At 47.7% G+C, this 24,694-nt stretch overlaps 1 protein-coding gene across 3 annotated transcripts in view; it reads left to right on the forward strand.

Annotated features, from left to right (window-relative positions):
• The window catches only part of slc25a21 (solute carrier family 25 member 21), a 920,696-nt gene that overhangs the window by 705,266 nt on the left and 190,736 nt on the right, over positions 1-24,694 (forward strand). For all 3 annotated transcript variants that reach the window (XM_072488897.1, XM_072488906.1, XM_072488915.1), the window contains one exon: positions 4,313-4,396. In XM_072488897.1, the coding sequence (XP_072344998.1) occupies positions 4,313-4,396 (84 nt within the window). The remainder of the gene's footprint in view (positions 1-4,312; positions 4,397-24,694) is intronic.

A 24,694-nucleotide genomic window follows, 5' to 3' on the forward strand; every position in this document is an offset into this window, starting at 1 on the left:
AGGTTGGCAGGTGGTGGGTGGCATGACCTAGGGCCGTATTTTGCCACTGGTTGCCAATCGAGGGGTTGCTGACAAGGCTGCCGCCCAATTAAGGATGGCGGCTCATCCCTTAAGAGATACTGGCCTAATCAGAAGGCCAGCATCTTCAGCAGTGACACTGCTAGCGGTGGCATTGCTGGAGCTGCACTAGTAGGATGAAGGCCCATTGATGACCATGCACCCTAAGTAAATGGGGTATGGGGACATCAGGGCCATTCAGGCAAGCCTGGGTGAAGGGGCGGAGGTGGGGGACAGGGGATGGCATTACTGATGGCAGCTAGTGGCATTGCCAAAAGGGCAGCTGTTGTCACCAGGGCAGGGGCGCGGGCGGGATCCATGAATACCAAAAGGAGGACCCCTTCCCAGAGTCAAATGGGAGGCCACCAGAGATTACTTAGCGTTGTCCTCATGTTACAGTGGGTCACCCCACTGCTGGCAAAATGTGAGTGGAAGTGGGATGACGCCCTGAATATGCCACCTTTGCGAAGCAATTGGGCTTCCTGTGGGCAACTCGTCTGCCACGTTTCCTGCCACTGGCCAAATGGCATGGCAGTGGGAAGGAGTTGGGCAGCCCTTTCTGTGCTATTTTGTAACCTCCCCACTTTCCAACCTGACGACACCAGGGCCGGAACATTAGAATCAAAGATTTGAACCTACAGATGGGGTTTGGTGGAGGCTGAAATATCATGGATAAACGTCATTTAAATTTTTTTTTAAAAAGATCTAAGTTTCAAAACATGCTAAGGGAAGGGGAGTGTTCACAGTGCAGCCTCTGGCAGGGCAGTGAATGACAGATGCTGACAGCCCATTGTCAAAAACCCTACAAAGTCCAGAGCAATACAATATTTAAGATAATGATACATTTCCGAATTCTCAGTTGGATATAAAATAACTCTGCTCATGGGGAGACGTGACAACCATTTTCAGAAATGATGGAATGACTGCCCGTTGGATCACAACTCCACCGTAATGATTTCCCTCTGTTCCTATTTAGTGTAATTCACCAGTAGTTGCAAAGCTTCTGTTTACGATTTTGATCGAGATCAGCTTTAAATAGTTGTTACCTGAAGCCATACATCCTCCATTAAAAATCTCTTACTCCCAAGATTGGAAAATTGTTCCATTTTGTCCGTCAGCAACCCCAAAATATTTTTTTGCAGTGCTTTGTGATTGGCAGAATGCTCTGCAGAATTCATGACATGGTATTCATGAGAACACATAAAAAGGAATTGACCTCCAATATTAGGAACATTCGTATGTGCTTCGATGGCTAGTCCAAAAACTGTAAATGATCTTTATGGGCATGTCTCTGGAGGGAGTAATGTTGTCTCTTATGAATCATTCTTGGTGTAACATAAGACTGCTGTAAATGGATAGTGACCTTTGTTTTATCACTTGAGGTAATACCCATGCGCAGTTTTATAATTTGGCCCGATCTGAACCGGGATGACAATGGGGGTTGTATAATTGGCCTTTCTTCTCCCTGGGAGGAAATTTTTAAAATCGACTGCCGTTTTCATTCCTAGCCATTTTCCTGCCATCCTTCCTGAGAAAGTGAGATCGCAGGAGGTTGGGGATAGAATACTAGATCGGATTGAGGATTCGCTGACTGACAGAAAGCAGAGGGTCGGGTTAAATGGGTCCTCCTCAGGCTGGCGAACTATAACTAGTGGGGCGCCGCAGGGTTCAGTCCTCGGACCTCAGCTGTACATCGCAAAATTTGCGGATGATACTAAAATAGGTGGGAAAGCAGACAGTGATGAGCAGACACAGATTTTATAGATGGATATAGATAGGCGAGGAGATGGAGTTTAATCTGGATAAGTGTGAGGTTATCCATTTTGGCAAAACAATAGTCAGGCAAATTATTATCTAAATGGAAAGCAGATTCAAAATGTGACTGGGCAGAGGGATCTGGGTGTCTTTGTTCATGAATCACAGAAATTCTGTATGCAGTTACAAAACATAATGAGAAAGGCAAATGGAATGTGAGCGTTTATTGCAAAAGGACTGGAGTATAAAAGTAGAGAAGTATTGTTGCAATTGTATAGGGTGTTGGTGAGACCACATCTTTAGTAGTTGTGTCCCATTTTGGTCTCCTTTTTTGAGGAAGGATGTGGTGGCATTGGAAGCAGTTCAGAGGAGGTTCACCAGATTGATTCCGAAGATAAAAGGGTTGACGTATGAGGAGAGATTTGAACAGTTTGGGCTTATACTCGCTGGAGTTTAGAAGTATGAGAGGGGATCTGATCGAGGTATATAAAATGCTAAAAGGGATTGATAAAGTAAATGTAGACCAAATGTTCCCCCTTGTGGGGCAATCTAGAGCGAGAGGTCACAGACATAGGTTGAGAGGCGATAGATTTAAAACTGAGATGAGGAGGCACTACTTCTCGCAGAGGGTGGTGAATTTGTGGAACATAGTGCGTTGGAGCCAAATCATTAACTGGTTTCAAGAGGGAGATAGACATATTTCTGATAATAAAAAAAGGTTAAAGTGACATGGGGAAAAGGTAGGGAGGTGGCTTTGAGAGCAGGAAGAGATCAACCATGATCTGATTGAATGGTGGAGCAGGCTCGAAGGGCTGAATCATCCACGTTTGCTCCTAATTCCGATGTTCCTATGCTATAACTTTGGCCAATCTGCTGGAAGTCTGAGAGGTAGTGAATGTGGCAGCAGGATGGAAGAATTTTGTGGGGTCAGGTGAATAATTCATCTGTGAAAAATAGATGATGGCATAATTGAAATTGAACTAAAATTAAACCTTTGGGTAAGGAGGGAAGAAAAGTTGGATAATTGGATATGGGGGAAGGAATGTACTTAGACATATCTGTAAGACTATTTGTGTGTGAGTGGTACTTTGCATGAGAAGGTGGAAACGCTTTGTATGGAAACCAGATAGTGTGGTGATATGACTGTAGATAATAGTATATGTACTCAGCAGTGTGACCTCCCACCAGCCGGTTGCGTCAGACATCAATCATGTGACATCCGCTACCGGGAGAAGGCTGTAAGACGTACATCAGGGCAGTCGCACAAAAGGGTAGTTTCAGGAGAGTCTAATGTAACTCTATAATAACTTAGTCTGTTAGCATTCTGATAGTCACCTTATCATGTGTACATCAATAAATCATCATTCCGGCTAAGTCACCAGCAGTTCTGTAGAATACCGGCAAAGACAGGATCACGGAACACAACAGATAGGAGGTTGGGTTTTATTGGTCATTATTAGGGGGGTATGTTGCTGTCTTTTAGTCAAGTTGTGTTGGAAATACTGCTTTTTGGAATGTATTACTGGGAAAGGTTGCATTGAGAAAGTCTTTAAACTGGGGCCTCAGTTTGCCTGATACTTCCTGAGTTCCAGCAGGAGGTTGTACGTAACCTGCTCAGTCTGACATTTATCCAAATACATTTATCCACAAAGGTTGTGGCAATGAATGTACTTTTCCATAAATTAACAATGCACCTAGTCATTAGTAGTGAGTGATGTGTCTATTTGCACATTATAGAGTGGGGATTGGGTGGCAATTGGGTCAGTGTCTGGCAAGCAGGCCGTGAAATCGTTAAGGATTCCAAAACGGGCCATGAAGTTTGCCGCCACACAATTTTTATATATTCCAACATGAAGACTATGAACAACTAAAATTAATGTGTGATATTGTTAACTACTTTTGAATAATACCCATGTACCTGTGAAATGCTCTTTATTGACTGACATCAGAATTTTCATTTTGAATCTGGTCTAGCTGATAAATTAATTATCTCTTCTTGGGGATTCTGTCCTGTATTCTAGCAAACGTTAGGATCTGGTCCGGAATGGTAATAATGATAACTGATAAGTTAAAGACTAATTGCAGCAGCCATTCATCAACCAGTTACAGGAAACTTTGTGCCATTACACAAAATACATGAGTGCAAAATTAAAGCTTTGACAAAATGACTTTTTTCAGCAATGCTAAAATACCTGGTCTCGAAGAAATCCATGCATTTAATATATGTTAAATATTTAGCAATAGAACAAGGCTAAGAATTGTCATTTTTTTTATTTCTGGGTGTTGTGAAACATTTATTGAAACTAAAGGAATAATCAACTCTTGATTTATACTATCATGGTTTTGTTTATCTATTTTGTTGCTACTCAAATATCTGTGCAAATACATTTCTACTGGCATTCTTTAGCGTGCTATTTTATAGTAATCATGAGTAAATCTAGCTTGGGCGTAACTCATTTATTGAACTGAAGTTTTAAAATTGATTTTCTTTTATTCCTAGGTTCCAAATTCAGAGAGGGAAAGGTGATGCTACCAGCTACAAGAGTCTTGGCCACTGCTTTAGAACAATTTTTCAACAGGAAGGGTACAGCTTTTGATTATATTTATTTAATAGGTTAATTTGTTATGGGAATAACGGTTTTGAACATGGAGGGCATGTGATTTGATGGAAGTTTATGAATGACCTTGGGGCAGTTGAGAAATATTACAATAATTATTCAGCTCTTTCTTGTACCATGCAAAGCCTCCAAAACATGTACTTTGTTATGTTGCCTTTTTTACCTGCTATAAATATGGCAATCAATAAGGTTGCCGTTCTTTCTTTTGATATCGATATTATGTTGCTCAGAGTCGCCAGGTATCAAATGATACCACCACAAGGTTTATTAAAAAAACAACCGCGGAAAAGGGTTCAAAAAGAGTGTGGAGTCTGTTGAAGTCCGAGAAAGGGAGCCCTGAGTGTGTATACTGGAGGGCGGGAGGCTCTCCTTCGCCATTTCCGAAGTCTGATCGTCTGGATGACATTGCAAAGTATTGCTATAATCAATAGGGCTTCTACTGTGTACGAAAGGGAATACTACTTTATGATGTTCTCGCACCATGTGGGGGTATTAGTGGCTGTGTCTATGTGTGGTGTAGTGTCTGGGCTAGGGGTATCGTGTTGGGTGGTCACGTTTAGGGCCTGTGTGGAGAGGGGTATAACGCGCGCAACTGTATTGATCCAACGACGATCATGATGCAGATCCTCAGGTCCGTCTTCATCTTGTATGTATCTTCCTCTGTCTTCTGGTATATTCGTATCTTCCTGGGGGTACAAGCATAATATCTGTTATTATCTTGTTGTTTAATATCTCGTTTGTCTGTCTGTTTCTCCTTAACGTCAATTTCCCATTTAGAATCGTCACCATATGTGACTCCTCATTTTTTAAAAAAACAACCATTTGGGAGACAAGACATCCAAAAAATAAATCTGTCACGGTGCGAGCGCTCTTGCAGCCTGTGTTTGATGCGCTGAGTAGGCGGACAATTTCTCCGTCCTCTGCAAATTTGTTTCAACCAAGTGTTTTAACATGTAAATAGCAGGCGGGGGTTAGCAACCAAAGGGTCGCCGGAAAGGAAACAAAAGTTGTGGCAAAATGCATTCTTTAAACCACATTTTTAAAAGAACAGCAAAAGAGCTTGAAAAGAACTTTCCGAATGGGGTGCGTATGAGCCGCGGCAGGGCAAGAATGGGTGGAATCCCTGGGTAGGGCGGTGATCAGTGTCGTTGCTCCACTACCGAGCTTGGCTGACCAAATACATAGGGTGTCCTCCGGCAGGGCGGGGATAAGTGCCGTTACTCCACTGCCTGAGGGACCTTACAAGAACGGTAAGAATTTGAATATTTATGGACTTTCAACAAACTTGTCCCTTTAACTACTATGTGGCGTCAAAGGAGTAGTCATAACTGTATCAAGAAATTTTCATGAGATCGACAAACAAAGTCGTACAAGAGAGAGAAACATTCAACATTAAAAAACTAAAGAAGAAAGCGGGCAGGTTCCATCAGGGAGTAGGACACCGTAAATCTCAATTGGTTCCTTTCTCTCATCACCTGGACATCCCCATTCCAAAAAGGGTCTCAAAAAAGGGTTCCATTCCAAAAAGGGTCTCAAAGGGGTTAGCATGGTGGGAGTCAGACTCGGAGTCGTCACCATCTCCCGGTTGCCAAACTCGTGACTGGAGTTTCAGTGCCAATGCGGCGTGGGCCGATGTGGGATCCACCTCGTTGTTTCTTATCGGCCGATAAGAATTGTCGCGGTGCCATTGTTTCTTATCCGGTAGGGCAGTAGGTGCAAGGGGGTATCGCTATCGTCGGGTTGTGGGTCAGGTTCTGGTGACAGCAAATAAATGGTCTCTGAGGGGCCGAACATATCGTGGTCGGTGTCACTGGGGCCGTAGTGACTAGGGCCTGGTCTGTTTTTCCATTGGTCGGGAGTATCAAGGGCATCCGTTGTGCTTTCGCTGTCGCTATCGGCCGAATCAAGTGTGAGGGTGAAATTGGACTCTGGGTGCGGAGTCAAGGTCATGTCTGTGGACATGCTGTCCTGGCTGGGGGAGGGCTGGATTGGGTTGTCAGTGGGCGGGTCTTCGTTGTCTGCTATTGCCAGTGAGAGGTGGTGCGAGTGGCTGCACTGCGTTCCATAAACCTTAAGCTGGTTTATGTGGAACCATCCTGATTTTCCATTAGGATATGTAATCTTCTAAACTGAGGGGCTTACTTTGTCAGAAATTGAGTAGGGTCCTGCAAATTTGGGGGCGAGGAATGAACTAGGATTGTACAGGGAGATCATGACTTGCTGTCCGACTGTATTCTCTATCGGGTGTACTGTCTTATCAAAGCAGGCCTTACTCTGCTTTCTCTAGCGCCTAGTCGAACAGCTGCAGCGAGCCATGCTGCTTTAATATTCTCCATTATGTTTTGGACCGCTTTTTCGTGGGTAAGGGCAGTGACTGTGGGGCAGGCCAAATCAAGTCCAAATAAATACTCGGTACCCTTCATGGGTTGTCCGGTCATGAGGGTATGGGGGGTGTATCTTGTTGAACTCGACACCGTGTTTCTAATAAATCAGTGCGAATGGGAGCACTGTGTCCCATGTCGTATTGTATTGTGCTGCTGTACCATCTTCCTAAGAGTTGCCTTTAGGGTGCGATTCATGCGTTCCACAATGCCGCTGGACTGCGGGTGATAGGCATTGTGAAACTTCTGTTTTATTCCGAAAATCGTCAGGACGTTTTTCATTACTCTGCCTGTGAAGTGCGAACCTTGGTCCGACTCAGTACTAGGGGGAGTCCCCATCTAGTAAAAGTTTGCTCGGTTACAATTTTTGCCATGGCTTTGGCCGTGTTTGTTCTTGAGGGGAATGCTTCTACCCATTTTGTGACGGTGTCGATGACGACCAACACATATTTGAATCCATTTCTGCGGGGGGGCGTGGGACCAATATAGTCTAACTACAAGTTCATCCATGGGCCATTAACAGGGCGGGTGTGTCTTAGCTGACCTTTCTTTGCATATCTGTCCGGGTTGTTCTGTGCGCAAATCAAACAATTCTCAATGTAGCGGGTTACTTCGGTTTTTAAATCGGGCCACCGGCAGAGGTCTGAGGTGGGCAAGGGTGGATTCTATCCCTTGGTGTCCATGTCCGTCATGTAATCTGGTTCCTATTCTGGATGGGGACCACATTATTACCATACTTTAATACGATTCCCTCATGAATTGTTAACGTGTCTTTAAACTTATCATAGGAAGCTGGGAAGTCTCCTTTTAAAATTTCCTTTAGCATGACATTTTTTTGTGCCTGGGCCAAATCTTGAATGTTGGTCTGTGAGACCTGAACCGCGTGTACTGGGGCACTCTCGGGGGCTTGCTAAAAGTGGTCATGTCGTGAGCCTGCTTTCGCTAGGGCGTCTGCTTTCACGTTACCGGGTGGGGAGGAACGATGGTGGCTTCTAACTTTTATGATTCCATATTTTCTACCTTTCGCTGTCTGGAGAATGTGTTTTAGTAATGGCGCTGAGGGTAGGGGTTTTCCGTTGGTGGATATAAATCCTCTAGATTCCCACAGGGGCAGGAATTCTGTCAAGCTGTTGGAGACATGCAAACTGTCCGAATATATGTCTGCTGGGGTCAGGAACAAATCTGGGTGCTGCACAATATAAGCAATGGCTGCTAACTCAGCTGCCTGCAAACCTAAATGTCCAGGCAACTTTAATGAGATTTCCTCTAAAGCGTGTCCCTGCGTATCCTCTACATGGGCCATCAAAATGCTAATCGGTTGGGGTTTCGATACTGTCTGGATTCTTCGCTCACAAATATACATTCAGGCTCTGAGCCTGCCTGAACATTACATTGTCCACATTTCCTGTTAGGCTTTGCGACCGTCCATGTTTCTTATTGTAAGTGGCCATCCCAGATGGCTACAGTTATAAGTAATAATACTAAAATAAATGGTAGTATTAAAACAAAAACTTGCACTTGATGTAGTGTTTTTTCGTGACCACTGGATGTCTCAAATCACTCCACAGCCAATGGAATGCTTTTAGGGCGGCACGGTGGCATAGTGGTTAGCACTGCTGCCTCACAGCTCCAGGGACCCAGTTTCGATTCCGGCCTCGGGTGACTGTCTGTGTGGAGTTTGCATTTTCTCCTCGTGTCTGCATGGGTTTCCTCCGGTACTCCAGTTTCCTCCCACAGTCCAAAGATAATGATAATCTTTATTGTCACAAGTTGGCTAACATTAACACTGCAATGAAGTTACTGTGAAAAGCCCCTAGTTGCCACATTCCGACGCCTGTTCGGGTACACAGAGGAAGAATTCAGAATGTCCAATTCACCTAAAAAGCACGTCTTTCGGGACTTGTGGAAGGAAACCAGAGCACCCGGAGGAAACCCACGCAGACACAGGGAGAACGTGCAGACTCCGCACAGACAGCGACCCAAGCCGGGAATCGAACCTGGGACCCTGCCGCTGTGAAGCAACAGTGCTCCCACTGTGCTACCTTGCTGGTGCAGGTTAGGTGGATTGGCTATGCCAAATTGCCCTTTAGGGTGGGGTTGCAGCAATGGTGTGGGGGTTTGGGCCGAGGTAGGGTGTTCTTTCGAAGGGTTGGAGCAGACTCGATGGGTTGAATGGCTTCCTTCTGCACTGTAGGGATTCTATGGTATTCTATGGAACTGTAGTTGCTACTGAAATGTTGGAAAGAAGACAGCTAATTTCCATTCAGCAAACTCTCACAACAGCAATGTGATAATGACAAGACAAGACAATCCGTTTTTTTGTGATGTTGTCAGTTGGGATAACTCCCCTGCTGTTCTTCGAGATAGTGCCATGAGATCTTTTACATCCAACTAATAATCACCAATAAATTAGAACATAAGGTTGAATAATTGTGGGAAAGGATATTTATGTGAAGTAAGAAACACCTGGTTGGAGGGTAGAACGATGAGGAATTTCTGAGTTAATGGAAAAAGAGTTTGAGGCACCAATTACAATCAAGTCAGAGATTAGAGAAGAACGCTGGATAGTCATGAGCATAACTTTGGTGACAGACCACAATGAAACTTGTTTTAAAGTGCGTTATTTTGCACACTTAAAAAGACTTTGAAGATGTTCAAGGCAATACATGAGTTGTTAGGAACTGTGAGCGGAATCTTGTTGCATCAGGGATCTCAGCTGCCGGCTGTGCCTCTTTTCGGGAAGGTCTGCCAAACCACATGCCAATCAGACCATGGTGAGGCCACCGGCAGGCCAACGTTTAGGCTCAGCAGTGCCACTGAGGAGTTTGTGGCTGCTGCTGGAAGGACACCCTGGAGTCCCAGGATCACGAAGGACAAAGACTATAATAAAAATAATAATAATAACAATAATAATTGCTTATTGTCACAAGTAGGCTTCAATGAAGTTACTGTGAAAAGCCCCTCATCGCCACATTCCGATGCCTGTTCGGGGAGGCCAGTACGGGAATTGAACCCGCGCTGCTGGCATTGTTCTGCATTACAAGCCAGCTGTTTAGCCCACATAAGTTATGATGAAGAGGGGATTTTGAGGGGTGGGAGTTGCAGGGAAAAAGGTCAGAAACTAAGGCAGGGGGTTATCTCTCAGCTGGCCCTCCTTTTCTGAGGTAAAGTCCCTTGACCAGGCACTGATTGCCTTTGATCAAGGGACCTCTTCCTCCCCCACCCTCCTGAGCTGACAAGCACAGGTTCACCTGTCATGCATGGCCCACTCGCAGCTGGTTAATACCAGTGGAGGCAGGTTGAGGCTCTCAAGTGATCATTGATTTAGCACTTAAAGAACCTCAATGGGGCAGTATGGTTGACCATGGCCGTTTCTGTTTTTAAAAATATTTTTATTAAAGATTTTCCATTTACAATAAATGTTATAACCAAACCCACATTATACATAGCAGATGTTACAAAAAACCAGCATAGCAAAAACCCAACCAACCGTGCACATATCATCCACAAAGAAAAGAGAGAGAAAAGAGAAAAAAACACAAACCGGTGACTAATTCCTAAAGTAGGCAATGAATGGCTGCCAACTCCGGTAGAACCCCTCAACAACCCCCAAACAGTGTACTTGACTTCCTCCAGGTACAAGAATACCATAAAATCACCCAACCATACCGAGGCGCTGGGCTGAGTAGAGGATCTCGGCACCAGCAGAACTCATCTCTGGGCATTCAACGAGGCAAAGGCGTGGACATCTGCTGTCACCTCTGTTTGCAGCACCGTTGAGTACAACACTCCAAAAATGGCCGCCAGAGGACAAGGCTCCAGATCAATATTCAGAATCGCTGAATGGTGCTAAAGGAGGAGACCCAAAAGCTTACCAGTTTGGCACAAGACCAGAACATGGCTGTGTGGTTGGCTGGCTCCCCAGAACACCCCTCGCACCTGTCCCCTACCTCCGGAAAGAAGCCATTCATCTTAGCTTTGGTCAGGTGCGCCCTATGCACCACCTTATGCTGGATCAGACCAAGCCGCGCACATGAAGACGTGGAGTTCGCCCTCCGAAGTTCTCCCTCACTCCACGGCTCATCATCCACGATAGGTCCTAACTTCCTCTCCCACTTCACCTTCACCTCATCCACCGGGTCCAAATCCTCCAACAGAATCCGTATTTGCCGGACATGCTGCCTTCATCCGACCCCGCCAACGAAAGGATCCTCTTTATCAGGGACGTCGGTGGTGCCACGGGAAATGTTGGGAAGGCCCCTTGTACAAAATTACCTATCTGGAGGTACCTGAACAAGTTTGGCCCCGAAAGCCCAAACTTCGCCAATAATTCCTTCAAGCTGGCAAACCATCCCTCCACAAACAAATCCCCAAATTTCCCCAGCCCTTTTCTTCCCCACACCTCAAACGTGGCTTCTATTCTTGTCAGCTGGATATGGATCCAAGCTTAAAGTGCTGTCTGAATTGTCTCCATACCCTTAAAGAGGACACGACCGATGGAGAAAATGGAAGCCAGGATGTCACCTGCGTACCAAGAAGACTGGATCCCCGACACAACCTCATCGCCATCTGTTCCCATATGGAATCCGGGTCACTGCACCACCCCAGCACCTTCTCAGCATTGGCCACCCAATAATAAAAAAGCAAATTCGGCAATGCTAGCCCACCCCCCACCCCCCCTGCTGCTTATCCCTTTGAAGAACTGCCCTGCAGATCCTCAGGATCCTGGCCGTGCATATAAAGAATGAGGTTAACCTTTTAACCCTCACAAAAAATATTTAGGGAGAAAAACAGAAAGACATTGAAAAAGAAACCAAAACCTTTGGAGAATATTAATTTTAATAGAACTGGACTCTACCAAGGACAGGGGAAGGTTATCCCACTTTTGCAAATCGGATTTAACCTTATTCACCAGTCTTGCGGAATTCAATGTATGGAGCTAGGCCCAATCATAGGCTACCCGGATACCCAGATACCTGAAGCTAGAGCTGGCCAGGCGAAAAGGCAGCACCCCCAAATTAGTTCCCCTCCCTGGGGAATTAACCGGAAAGTACTTGCTCGTTCCAGATTCAATTTGTAGCCAGAAAAAGAACTAAAGCTCCTCAGTAGCTCCATTATTTCACCCATAGTGGGGATCAGGTCGCTAACATAAAGCAGCAAATCATCAGCATATAGGGACACCCTATGTTCCTCCCCTCCCCTCTTTATCCCCTTCCATTTACCCAAAGCCCTCAAAGAAATAGCAGTTCTGTCGCTAATGCAAATAGGAAATGGAACATCGGACACCCCTGTCCTGACTTCTTGTTCAATTGAAAGTACCCTGAGGTCAAGGCGTTGGTACGAACACTAGCTGAAGGGGCCCCGTACAATAACCATACCCATGAAATCAATTTTGGCTTTAAACCGAACCTCTCCAGAACTTAAAAAAGGTACCTCCACTCCATCTTATCAAATGGACAACAGGTTGAATTGTGTCTGCAGCCTCTTCCTGATCGGCATGAGTCACACGATTACCTGCAATTTACCTCCAAAATGTTATCCACAAACCTCTGCCGTTCCACCCTCACCTCCCTATCGTATGCCCCTTATATGATATGATCTCTCCTCTAATAACCACTTTCAAGCATAACAGTCAAGACAGACCTATTCCTGTTAAATTCTACATAATCATCAATGGCCTGAGACATGCGCCCATCGGACCCGATATCCGCCAATAACCATACACGTAACCTCCACTGTGGTATTGAGCGCAGCCCGAATCTAAAACCAAATTCACGAGGTTCAGGGAATGATCCGAGATGACAATGGCTGAATACTCTGCCTTCCACACCTCAGGGACAAGAGACATTTTCCGAATAAATGTTGTATTATTCCAATTCGGGGCATATACATTAACCAATGCCACCGATATACCTGCCAATGACCTTGTGACCATCACATATCTCCCATACGGATCCGGCATGATTTTGTTCGCCGAAAAAGAACCCGTTTATTGATTAAAATTGCTGTCCTCTCAGGCCCTGCTGTCAAATCCCGAGTGAGAGACCTGGTTCACCCAGTCTTCAGTCTGGTAGATAGTCCATTATGTAGATAGTCCAACTAGGGAAGGGGCTGTACTGGACCTGGTATTGGGGAATGAACCCGGCCAGGTGGTAGTAGTATCAGTAAAGGAGCATTTCGGGAACAGTGACCACAATTCAGTAAGTTTTAAAGTGCTGGTGGACGCTGGTGGACAAGGATAAGAGTGGTCCTAGGATGAATGTGCTAAATTGGGGGAAGGCTAATTACAACAATATTAGGCGGGAACTGAAGAACCTAGATTGGGGGCGGATGTTTGAGGGTAAATCAACATCTGACATGTGTTAGGCTTTCAAATATCAGTTGAAAGGAATTCAGGACCGGCATGTTCCTGTGAGGAAGAAGGATAAATATGGCACATTTCGGGAACCTTGGATAACGAGAGATATTGTAGGCCTTGTCAAAAAGAAAAAGGAGGCGTTTGTCAGGGATAAAAGGCTGGGAACAGACGAAGCCTGTGTGGAATATAAGGAAAGTAGGAAGGAATTTAAACAAGGAGTCAGGAGGGCTAAAAGAGGTCACAAAAAGTCATTGGCAAATAGGGTTAAGGAAAATCCCAAGGCTTTTTACACGGACATAAAAAGCAAGAGGGTAGCCAGAGAAACGGTTCGCCCACTGAAGGACAGGGGAGGGAATCTATGTGTGGAGCCAGAGGAAATGGGTGAGGTACTAAATGAATACTTTGCATCAGCATTCACCAAAGAGAAGGAATTGGTGGATGTTGAGTCTGGAGAAGGGCGTGTAGAATGCCTGGGTCACGTTGAGATCCAAAAGGATGAGGTGTTGGGCATCTTGAAAAATATTACGGTGGATAAGTCCCCAGGGCCTGATGGGATCTACCCCAGAATACTGAAGGAGGCAAGAGAGGAAATTGCTGAGGCCTTGATAGAAATCTTTGGATCCTCACTGTCTTCAGGTGATGACCCGGAGGACTGGAGAATAGCCAATGTTGTTCCTTTGTTTAACAAGGGTAGCAAGGATAATCCAGGGAACTACAGGCCGGTGAGCCTTAAGTCAGTGGTAGGGAAATTACTGAAGAGAATTCTTCGAGACAGGATCTACTCCCATTTGGAAGCAAGTGGACGTATTAGCGAGAGGCAGCACATTTTTGTGAAGGGGAGGTTGTGTCTCATTAACTTGATAGAGTTTTTCGAGGCGGTCACAAAGATGATTGATGCAGGTAGGGCAGTGGATGTTGTTTATATGGACTTCAGTAAGGCCTTTGACAAGGTCCCCCATGGCAGACTGGTACAAAAGGTGAAGTCACACGGGATCAGAGGTGAACTGGGAAGATGGATACGGAACTGGCTAGGTTATAGAAGGCAGAGAGTAGCAATGGAAGAGTGTTTTTCTGATTGGAGGGCTGTGACTAGTGGTGTTCCGCAGCGATTAGTGCTGGGACCTTTGCTGTTCGTCGTATATATAAATTATTTGGAGGAAAATGTAACTGGTCTGATTAGTAAGTTTGGGGACGACACAAAGGTTGGTGGAATTGCGGGTAGCGATGAGGACTGTCAGAGGATACGGCAGGATTTAGGTCGTTTGGAGACTTGGGCGGAGAGATAGCAGATGGAGTTTAATCCGGACAAATGTGAGGTGATGCATTTTGGAAGGTCCTATACGGGTAGGGAATATACAGTGAATGGTAGAACCCTCAAGAGTATTGACAGACAGAGAGATCTGGTGTACAGGTCCACAGGTTACTGAAAGTGGCAATACAGGTGGAGAAGGTAGTCAAGAAGGCATATGGCATGCTTGCCTTCATTGGCTGGGCATTGAGTATAACAATTGGTAAGTCATGTTGCACCCTAGTTAGGCCACACTTGGAGTATAGTGTTCAATTCTGGTTGCCACACTACCAGAAGGATATGGAGGCTTTGGACAGGGTGCAGAAGAGATTTACCAGGAAGTTGCCTGGTACGGAGGGCATTAGCTATGAGGAGAGGTTGAATAAACTCGGCGGAAATGCTGTTCCCGCCCCCAGGTTCGTCATCAGCAATAGCATAACATTCTGCCCATTGTTACAGAATGTGACATGGACAACTAGATCTGCAGATGGACTAGCCATGATGAAAATCATTGTTCATGATTAGTATAAATTTTCAAACTGATGAATAACTTGACTATCAATCTTTCTGTTGTAACTCTGTGTGCATGAGTAAGTTTACATGCAATATGGAGTTAAGAGAAATTGAACAGAAAATAGGGCAGGAATAATTTGGAGGCACGTATCTTGAGAGTAATGAGAGGTTTCACTGGAACCAGAAGTCTTATTTGAGTTTATAAAGCAAAGGAGTCAGCAGGTCTGGCAGGGTCAAATGTATGTTCCCATAGTCGGAATGGACAACGGCAAGATGCAATTTAGCAAGATCATTGTCATCAGATTAAGAAGAGTGGAAATATCCAAAATGCTCTGACCCTTCTGTCGTGTTGGGTGTTCTGATGCACAAATGATCCAACACGGCTGTAGATGGTACAACTCTGTTTTATTGTCTAAACAACGGTAACAACTAACTCCTGGCTTGCGTATGTGCTTCACCAGCTAACCTGTGGACCCAGCCCTATCACTATCTTAGTGAGGCACTCAGCACATGGTCTATGTCTGAGTGGCACGCTGTGAGCTCTGTGCTCTGAGCTATCTCCTGGTGGAATCCGCGGGAACTGTGGTGTTCCCTGTTTTATAGTGCGTGTGCTCTCACTGGTGATTGGCTGCGATGTTATGTGTGTGCTGGTTGGTCCAACTGCCTGTCCATCAGTGTGTGTGTGATTGCACCATGACATGCTGATGTGGATATCATGACACCTTCAAGTTGGAAGAAGGAGTTACAGATGAAACACGAGAACTTTAACAAAGGAAGGAGTGGCTACTGTGGAGGCCAGGAAGACAGCAGTTGCACATTTCAATAACGCTTTCATTTCACACTTTAATAGTGAGTGTGCAGACGTTGCAAGCAGGTATGAAATTAGTTTAGCCAGTTTATTTACCGGTTTGCACTTTGTTTAACTTGTTTAAATTTGTGTACGTGGAAGTCGATCATCCCTCATCAATGGATAATTTCTCTGTTAGGACTTCAAGATCTGTTCGTATCAGCAACCTGGAATTCATGCAAATTAATTAGAACATTGTTTTAAATATTATCTGTGGCCCAATGATTACTGAACGCACAATGTGACTGATGAAGACTATAAGTTTACAGCACTAATCTTTGAGATTAGTTGATTATGGATGTGGGTTGGCTGATTTATTATTCAGTAGACCACCAATGTATTTAAAATTGCATGTATGCTGCAGCTGTTGGTCTGAGACTAGTGGGTGTAGTTCTAGCTCCAGCCAGGCAAGAGCGAACTGTGTCCAGCGCGCCACAGTCGGGCAGGAGTGGTGCTGCTGGCCAGGGGGGACTACCGTGAGGGCTGGGGGGTGGTCAGGGGGGCACTATCTGGCAGGTCGCACATGGCCGGCGCCATATTTTACAGCATGACCGCTGCAGATTGTCGCCGTGCGCATGCACAGCCACGGACCCAGACATTCTCCGGCTGTTTATTTTGTGGAGGCCGGGGGTTTAACGCGGGGCAGCTGCTCGGCCCTCACCGGTCGCAGGATCGGTGAGGGGGGAACCACCGATTTTTTTTCCACGTAATACGCCACAGATCCTCCGCATTCAGCCTCAGAAATGGAGAATCTGCCCGGGGCAGCACGGCAGCACAAGTGGATAGCACTGTGGCTTCACAGCGCCGGGGTCCCAGATTCGATTCCCCGCTGCGTCACTGTCTGTGCGGCGTCTGCACGTTCTCCCCGTGCCTGCGTGGGTTTCCTCCGGGTGCTCCGTTTTCCTCCCACAGTCCAAAGACGTTCAGGTTAGGTGGATTGGCTATGCTAAATTGCCCTTAGTGTCCAAAAAAGGTTAGGAGGGGCTATTGGGTTACGGGGATAGGGTGGAATTGAGGGCTTAATGTGGGCTGGTACAGACTCGATGGGCCGAATGGCCTCCTTCTGCACTGTATGCTCTATGTTCAAACTGGCCAGCTCTATTTATGCAGGGAATCTGCTAATGATTTCTCCGCCCCCCCCTCATTGGGGAAGCTCATAGCCATAAGGATTGTGGGATTGCCATTAGTACCCAGCCAGTGGTAAGCAGGCAGGTTATAACATTCCTCTCCTCCTCCCCCCCCAAAAATACAAGGAATCCACCGACGACCCTGGCGAAGGAGGGCGCCGGACTCGTTTTGCCGCAGGCCGGACACCAGTTGCACGAGACCCTGGATCGGGTGGTGTGTAACGAGATGGAGAACGGCGCTTCCATGAAGAATGGCGTAACGGTTGTACATCCAAGGCCCATGGGCCCGAGGACTCCCACTCTGAGGCGTCCGGTGTCTCCATCTCGGAGTCGGAATCCGCTGCCTCTGTCATCTCGGCGTCTCTATCTCTATGCTGTTCTGCAACAACCTGCGCAGGCTTTGAGTGCGGCACCAGAGGAAGATTGTGAGGAATACTCTCCACTATGTCTGGTCTCTGTGGCTGTAGAAATGAGCTCCGGGGGTGGGGAATCTTTGGAAAATGGTCTTCTGGACCGAACGTGGTCTACATGCTTGCGCTGGAGACAACCCTCGGCTTGCACCTGGTAAGAGATAGGGCCCGTATGGCAAAAGATAACGCCAGAGACCCACTGGGCACCACCAGCTAAATTTTGAACGAACACTGGGTCAACTGCCAAATCGGCCGATGCCGAGAAAAGCCATGTCCCTGCCATTCTTGAGTGCGGCGTACTTTTGCGCCAATGTCTGGGAAAACCATGCTAAGGTGGGTACGAAGTCTACGGCCCATTAGGAGGTTGGCAGGAGCTAACCCAGTCACCTCATGTCGAGTGGTCCTCTATGAAAACAAAAAACGAGCCAGTCTCGTATCCATAGACTCGGAAGACTGCTTATTTAGGCCCCGTTTGAATGCACTGCACGCTCCGCCAACCCATTGGAAGCCAGGTGGTATGGACCGATGCGGATATGGCATATGCCGTTCATCTTCATGAACCTCGCAAACTCCTCACTTGTGAATGGAGTGCCGTTGTCCGTGACCAGCACCTCAGAGAGGCCATGCGTACTGAAAGACAAACGCATCTTCTCGATTGTTGCGCAGGACGTTGTGCCTACCATCTTATGCACCTCTAACCATTTAGACTGGGCATCGATTAATAGAAGGAACATGGATCCTTGAAAAGGGCTGGCGAAATCTGCATGCAAGCACGCCCAAGGCCGCCCTGACCATTCCCAGTGATGTAGGGGCGCGGCCGGCGGAAGTTTCTGATGCTCCTGGCAAATGGAGCAGTTTTGGGCCACCTTCTCAATGTCGGTGTCGAGGCCTGGCCACCAGACATAACTCCGGGCCAACGTTTTTTTTTGGTCACACCTGGATGCCCATTGTGCAAGTCTCTTAGTATCAGCTACTGGCCATTTTCCGGGACAATCACACGCGTCCCCCACAAGAGGATGCCGTCTTCCACGCTGAATTCTGACAGCTTGGAGGAAAATGCCCACAGCTCGCCTGGGAGCTGTCTATGCTGCCCACCAGACAGGACTATGTGCCGATCCTTTGACAGGACTGGCTCCGTCTGGGTCCACTCACGGATCTGTGCTGCTGTGACAGGCAAGGAGTCCATAAAATTTAGGGTTGCAACCACCTCACCGGTTGTGGGAGTCGACATGGGGCCAGTTGATAAAGGCAATTGGCTCAGTGCGTCGGCATTCGCTATCTGCGTTCCTGGTTTGTGCTCCAGAGAATACTCGTAGACAGCGAGCAACAAAGCCCAGCGCTGGATCCGTGCAGAAGCAATGGGCGGTATTGGCTTATCCTCTCTGAAAAGTCCCAGCAGAGGTTTATGATCAGTCACGATAGTGAAGTGGCGGCCATACATATACTGGTGGAAGCGTTACACCGCAAAGACCAATGTCCGGACCTCCTTCTCGATCTGCGCGTACTTCTTTTCTGCTGCAGTCAATGTGCGGGAGGTGAAAGCTATCGGTCGCTCGGCCCCGTTCTCCATCTTGTGGTACAGGACGGCCCCAATACCATACGGGGATGCATCACATGTGACGAGCAAAGGCTTTCCCGGATCATAGTGGGTTAGTAACCCAGACGACGACAATTGTTGCTTTACCCGCCGGAAAGCGGTTTCTTGCGGCTGACCGCAAACCCAGATGTGATTCTTCTTTAGCAGAAGGTGGAACGGGGCCAGCGTAGTTGCCAATTTGGCAGGAACTTCCCGTAATAGTTTACGAGGCCAAGAAAAGAACGAAGATGCGAAGTGTCAGTCGGGGCGGGGGCCTGTTGAATTGCGCACACCTTCTCTGCGTCGGGGTGCAAACCTTCGCTGCTCACACGATAACCCAGGTAGACTACTTCCTTCGCCTGAAAGACGCACTTCGTGCGATGTAAACGGACTCCAGCTTCTAAAAAGCGTCTACGGACAGCCTCCAAATTTTACAAATGTTCCTGCTCCGACGTCCCTGTAATCAAAACGTCATCTAAGTAGACAGCAACACGCAGTAAACCTCTCAAGATGCCCTCCATGACATGTTGAAAAATAGCGCAGGCAGAGGATGCCCCAAAGGGCACCCGTGTATGTTCGTGCAGCCTCCGGTGTGTATTGATAGCTACATATGGCCGGGAGGCAGGCTCCAGCTCCAACTGTAGCTGGTGTGACTCAGATCTAATTTCGTGAACGAGAGTCCGCGTGCAAGCTTCGGGTAGAGATCCTCTATGTGAGGCATTGGATATCGGTCGAGCCGGGAAGCCATATTCACTGTAAGTTTATAGTCGCCGCACAAGCGAACTGTGTCATCTGGCTTCTTTACAGGTACAATTGGTGCTGCCCAGTCAATGAAACGGATGGACCCGATAATACCCAAGGACTCCAAACATGTGAGCTTCCCTTCTACCTTCTTGAGCAAGGTGTAAGGCACCGGGCGCGCCCGGAAATAGTGCGGCGTGGCTCCTGGTTCGACTTGGATATGGGCTACGGCCCCTTTTATTTTCCCCAATCCGGGCTGGAATATATCTGGGTACCGTCCTAGTACCTCCATCAACCCTCCAGAACCTGTTTGGAGGATGTGCTGCCACTGCAGCCGCAAATGGCGCAACCAGTCTCGACCCAACAGGCTGGGCCCGTGCCTGCGCACCACGATAAGTGGGAAATACCCCTCCTGGCGTCCATAAACAACAGGGGTCATCGTCGTTCCTGCAATGTCCAGTGGTTCCCCCATGTAGGTGGCCAACCTGACCTGTGTGTCGGTTAATGTAAGGGTCTGTATACCCTGCTTGATGCGGTCGAATGTCCTCTGGGCGATCACGGAGACCGCTGCGCCAGTGTCCAACTCCATCTCAAGCGGGTGACCATTGACCGTACTGTCACCTTAATGGGGGCCACACGGGAAGCTGCCACATAATGCAGCTGCAGGCAGTCGTCCTCCGTCTCCACGTCCTCAGGAGTAGTCACCGCAGGTTCATCCAAATGGACGGTACGGCCCCTGGGCTGGCCCCAGTTTCAGTCGGAATGACGGCACCTCTGGCGCGCCCAGGGCGAGCGTCTGTGATGGAGATGTCACCCACATTTAAGTGGAAAGACACCCTGACACTTCTGTCACTGATTCAGAGTTCAACCGATTTACAACAAACCAAGAAAAGAGAAAATCTATGATATCATTTGGTGATAATCAGAAAAAGCATTTATTCTACATCAGCATGTTGGAAATTTTATACCCACGTTCATGTTCTTCACTAAATTCTGCATTGTCGATTTAATGGTTTCTTGGACTTTCAGCAGATTTGCTATCTGGAAATTTATTTGGCTTTTGGTGCTGGGTTTACAATGAGTATACCTGTGTCTAGCTCCATCTGAAATAGAACTTTTTAAAATATAAATTTAGACAACCAATTCTTTTTTTCCCAATTAAGTGGTAATTTAGCATGGCCAATTCACCTGCCCTACACATCTTTTTGGGCTGTGGGGGTGAGACCCACGCAGACACAGGGAGAATGCAAACTCCATACAGACAGCGACCTGGGGCCAGAATCGAACCCGGATCCTCGGTGCCGTGAGGCAGCAGTGCTAACCACTGTGCTGTCCCATCTGAAATAGAATTATCTGCATAGTTGTGTTTTAACATTGTTTTTTGAACATTGAACATGTTATATACTATTAACCATTTTTCATTAATTCACTTTAATTCCCAAATTTGTGAGGTGTTATCTCCTCACTGTTAAGTTCTCTTGTTTCTAATTCTCTCCGGTCTTGAAAAATGTAAAAGGACAGTGGAATGGTTTGTTTATCTTCTCCTATTGCTTTCACCTGGAAAAGTGTGGAAGACCAGCTGAAATTTGTCATGCACAATCTGGACAATGTCTGATTCTTGTCCTAAGTGACAGGTTTGATCCTGCTTCCTATCCTACCATGGCAAAATGCAAATAATACATATAATAATGCAAATAATAGTTTTTTTTTTTAACATACAATTTTACTGAGGTATTTTAGGCATATAGAAAAAGTTAAATTGTACAGTACAAAAAAAAAATCAAGACACAAATTAAACATAGAGCAAACCGCGGCTCTGTTCACGCAAGGACTTGCCTCAATATCCCCCGACTCTACTCTACTCTACTCTACCCTAGCCCCCCCCTCCCCCCGCTTACTGCTCTGCGAAGAAGTCAATAAATGGCTGCCACCTTTGGGCGAACCCTAGTAGCGAACCTCTCAAGGCAAACATGACTTTCATTAGGCCAAGAAAGCTCGCTATGTCCGATAGCTATATCTCAGCCCTTGGGGGCTGAGTCCCTCCATGCTAACAGTATTCGTCGCCGGACTACCAGGGAAGCAAAGGCCAGAACGTCGGCCTCTCTTTCTTCCTGGACTCCCGGGTCCTCCGAGACCCCAAAGATTGCCACCTCAGGGCTCATTACCACCCCAGTTTTCAATACCCAGAACATGACATCTGCGAATTCTTGACCCCTGAGTTTAGGGCACGACCAGAACATGGTTACATGGTTAGCCGGCCCTCCGGCGCATCTAGCACACTTATCCTCCAGCCCGAAGAATTTGCTCATCCGGGCCACCGTCATGTGGGCCCGGTGCACGACCTTAAACTGGATCAGGCTGAGCCTGGCGCATGTTGCGGTCATGTTTACTCTGCTCCCGGCTTCTGCCCAGACACTGTTCTCCATCTCCCCCCCCCCTGAGCTCCTCTTTCATAGAATTTACAGTGCAGAAGGAGGCCATTCGGCCGATCGAGTCTGTACCGGCTCTTGGAAAGAGCACCCCACCAAAGGTCGACACCTCCACCCTATCCCCATAACCCAGTAACCCCACCAATTTTGGACACTAAGGGCAATTTATCATGCCCAATCCACCTAACCTGCACATCTTTGGACTGTGGGAGGAAACCGGAGCACCCGGAGGAAACCCACGCACACACGGGGAGGATGTGCAGACTCCGCACAGACAGTGACCCAAGCCGGAATCGAACCTGGGACCCTGGAGCTGTGAAGCAATTGTGTTATCCACAATGCTACCGTGCTGCCCACTTAAGCTTCAGGTCCTCGGTCTGCGGATCCTCAGCTCCCATTAGTTCCGTATAGACATCTGAGACTCTACCCTCTCCCACCTCTCCCCTAGAAACTACCCTGTCCTGCCTCCCCTTCGGCGGGAGACATGGGAAGGACGCCACCAGTCTGCATACAAAATCCCGCACCTGTAAGTATCTAAAGACGTTCCCTCTCGCCAGCCCAAACATCTCCTCCAGCGCCCTCGTGCTCGGAAAGCTCCCTTGCAGGAACAGATCCCCCATCCTCACAATCCCTGCCCTCCTCCACAGTCGATACACCCCGTCCATGTTCCCCGGGGCAAATCGGTGATTGCCACAGATTGGAGTCCACACCGATGCTCTTACCTCCCCTACGTGCCTTCTCCATTGGCCCCAAATCCGAAGAGCCGCCACCACTATCGGGCTGGTGGAGTACCGTGCCGGCGGAAGCGGCAGAGGCGCCGTACCAGGGCTGCTAAGCTCGTGCCCCTGCACGAAGCAGCCTACACCCGCTCCCAAACCGATCACGCACCCACCATCCAGTTCCTTATCATCGCTATGTTGGCCGCCCAGTAATAGTTGCTGAAGTTTGGCAACGCCAGCCCCCCTTCTCCTCTGTTCCTTTCAAGCATCACCCCCGTCACCCGCGGGGAATTCCCTGCCCATACAAATCCCAGAATAATTTTATTCAGCCTCTTAAAGAAGGACTGCGGGATAAAGATGGGGAGACACTGAAAAACAAACAAGAACCATGGGAGAATCGTCATCCAAACAGTCTGCACCCTCCCCGCCAATGACAGCGGGAGCGCATCCCACCTCCGGACCTCCTCCCTCACTCGTTCCACCAGTCGGGACAGGTTGAGCTTATGCAACTTGCCCCAGTCCCGTGCCACCTGAATAACCAAATATAGGAAACTCTCCCCCACTAGCATGAACGGCAACCCCTTCAGCCTACTCTCCTGCCCCCTCACCTGAATTACAAACAACTCGCTCTTAGCCATGTTCAGTTTGTATCCGGTGAACCGGCCAAATTCCTTCAGGGTTGCCATAATACCGTCCATCCCCACCATTGGGTCCGATACATATAACAGCAGATCGTCTGCGTATAGCGAGACTCTATGTTCCACTCCACCCCCGGACCAGCCCTTTCCCCCTAGAAGCTCTCAGTGCAATTGCCAGCGGCTCTGTGGCCAGCGCAAACAGCAGTGGGGAGAGAGGGCAGTCCTGTCTTGTCCCACGGTGCAGTCTAAAGTAGTCCGATGTCGTCCTGTTCGTCCTTACACTCGCCTCCGGGGCATGATACAATAGCCTAACCCAGTCGATGAACCCCGCCCCGAACCGTCCTAGTACGTCCCACAGATAATCCCACTTGACCCTGTCAAAAGCCTTTTCAGCATCCATGGCTACCACTATCTCTACCTCCCTACTCTCCAGGGTCATCATAACCACGTTGAGCAGCCTTCTTATGTTGGCCACCAGCTGCCTGCCCTTTACAAACCCGGTTTGGTCTTCCACAATTACATCCGGTACACAGCCCTCAATTCTAGTCACCAAAATCTTGGCCAGTAACTTGGCGTCTACGTTGATCAAAGAGATTGGCCTGTATGACCCACAAGCCTCCGGGTCCTTATCCCGTTTCAGAATGAGCGAGATGGTGGCCTGCGACATCGTCGGGGGTAAACTCCCTCTGTCTCTTGCCTCGTTAAAGACTCTGACCAGCACCGGCCCCACTATCTCGGCAGATCTTTTGTAAAACTCCACCGGATACCTGTCCGGCCCCGGGGCTTTACCCGACTGCATGACCTTCAGGCCCCCCAATACCTCTTTGATCCTGACCAGGACCCCCAGTCCGTCCACCAACCCCCTCCCCACTCTTGGGAAGGTCAGTCCGTCCAGGAATCGCCTCATCCGCCCCGGTCCCCCGGGTGGTTCCGAAGTGTACAGCTTCCTATAAAAGTCCCTAAAGACCTTGTTTAGCCCTGCCGGGTCACCCACTAGATTACCTTCCCCATCCACTACCCTCCCTATTACCCTAGCTGCTTCCCTCTTCCTTAGTTGTTGTGCAAGCGTTCTACTGGCCTTCTTCCCATGCTCATAAATCATGCCTTTTACCTTTCTAAGCTGCTCAGCAGTCTTGCCTGTAGTCCGTACCCCAAATTCGGCCTGCAGCCTCTGTCGTTTCCTGAGTAACTCTGGCCTCGGGGAATCCACGTAACTCCTGTCCGTCCGTAGAATTTC

Source organism: Scyliorhinus torazame, chromosome 2 (genome assembly GCF_047496885.1).
Source record: "Scyliorhinus torazame isolate Kashiwa2021f chromosome 2, sScyTor2.1, whole genome shotgun sequence".
NCBI lineage: Eukaryota > Metazoa > Chordata > Chondrichthyes > Carcharhiniformes > Scyliorhinidae > Scyliorhinus > Scyliorhinus torazame.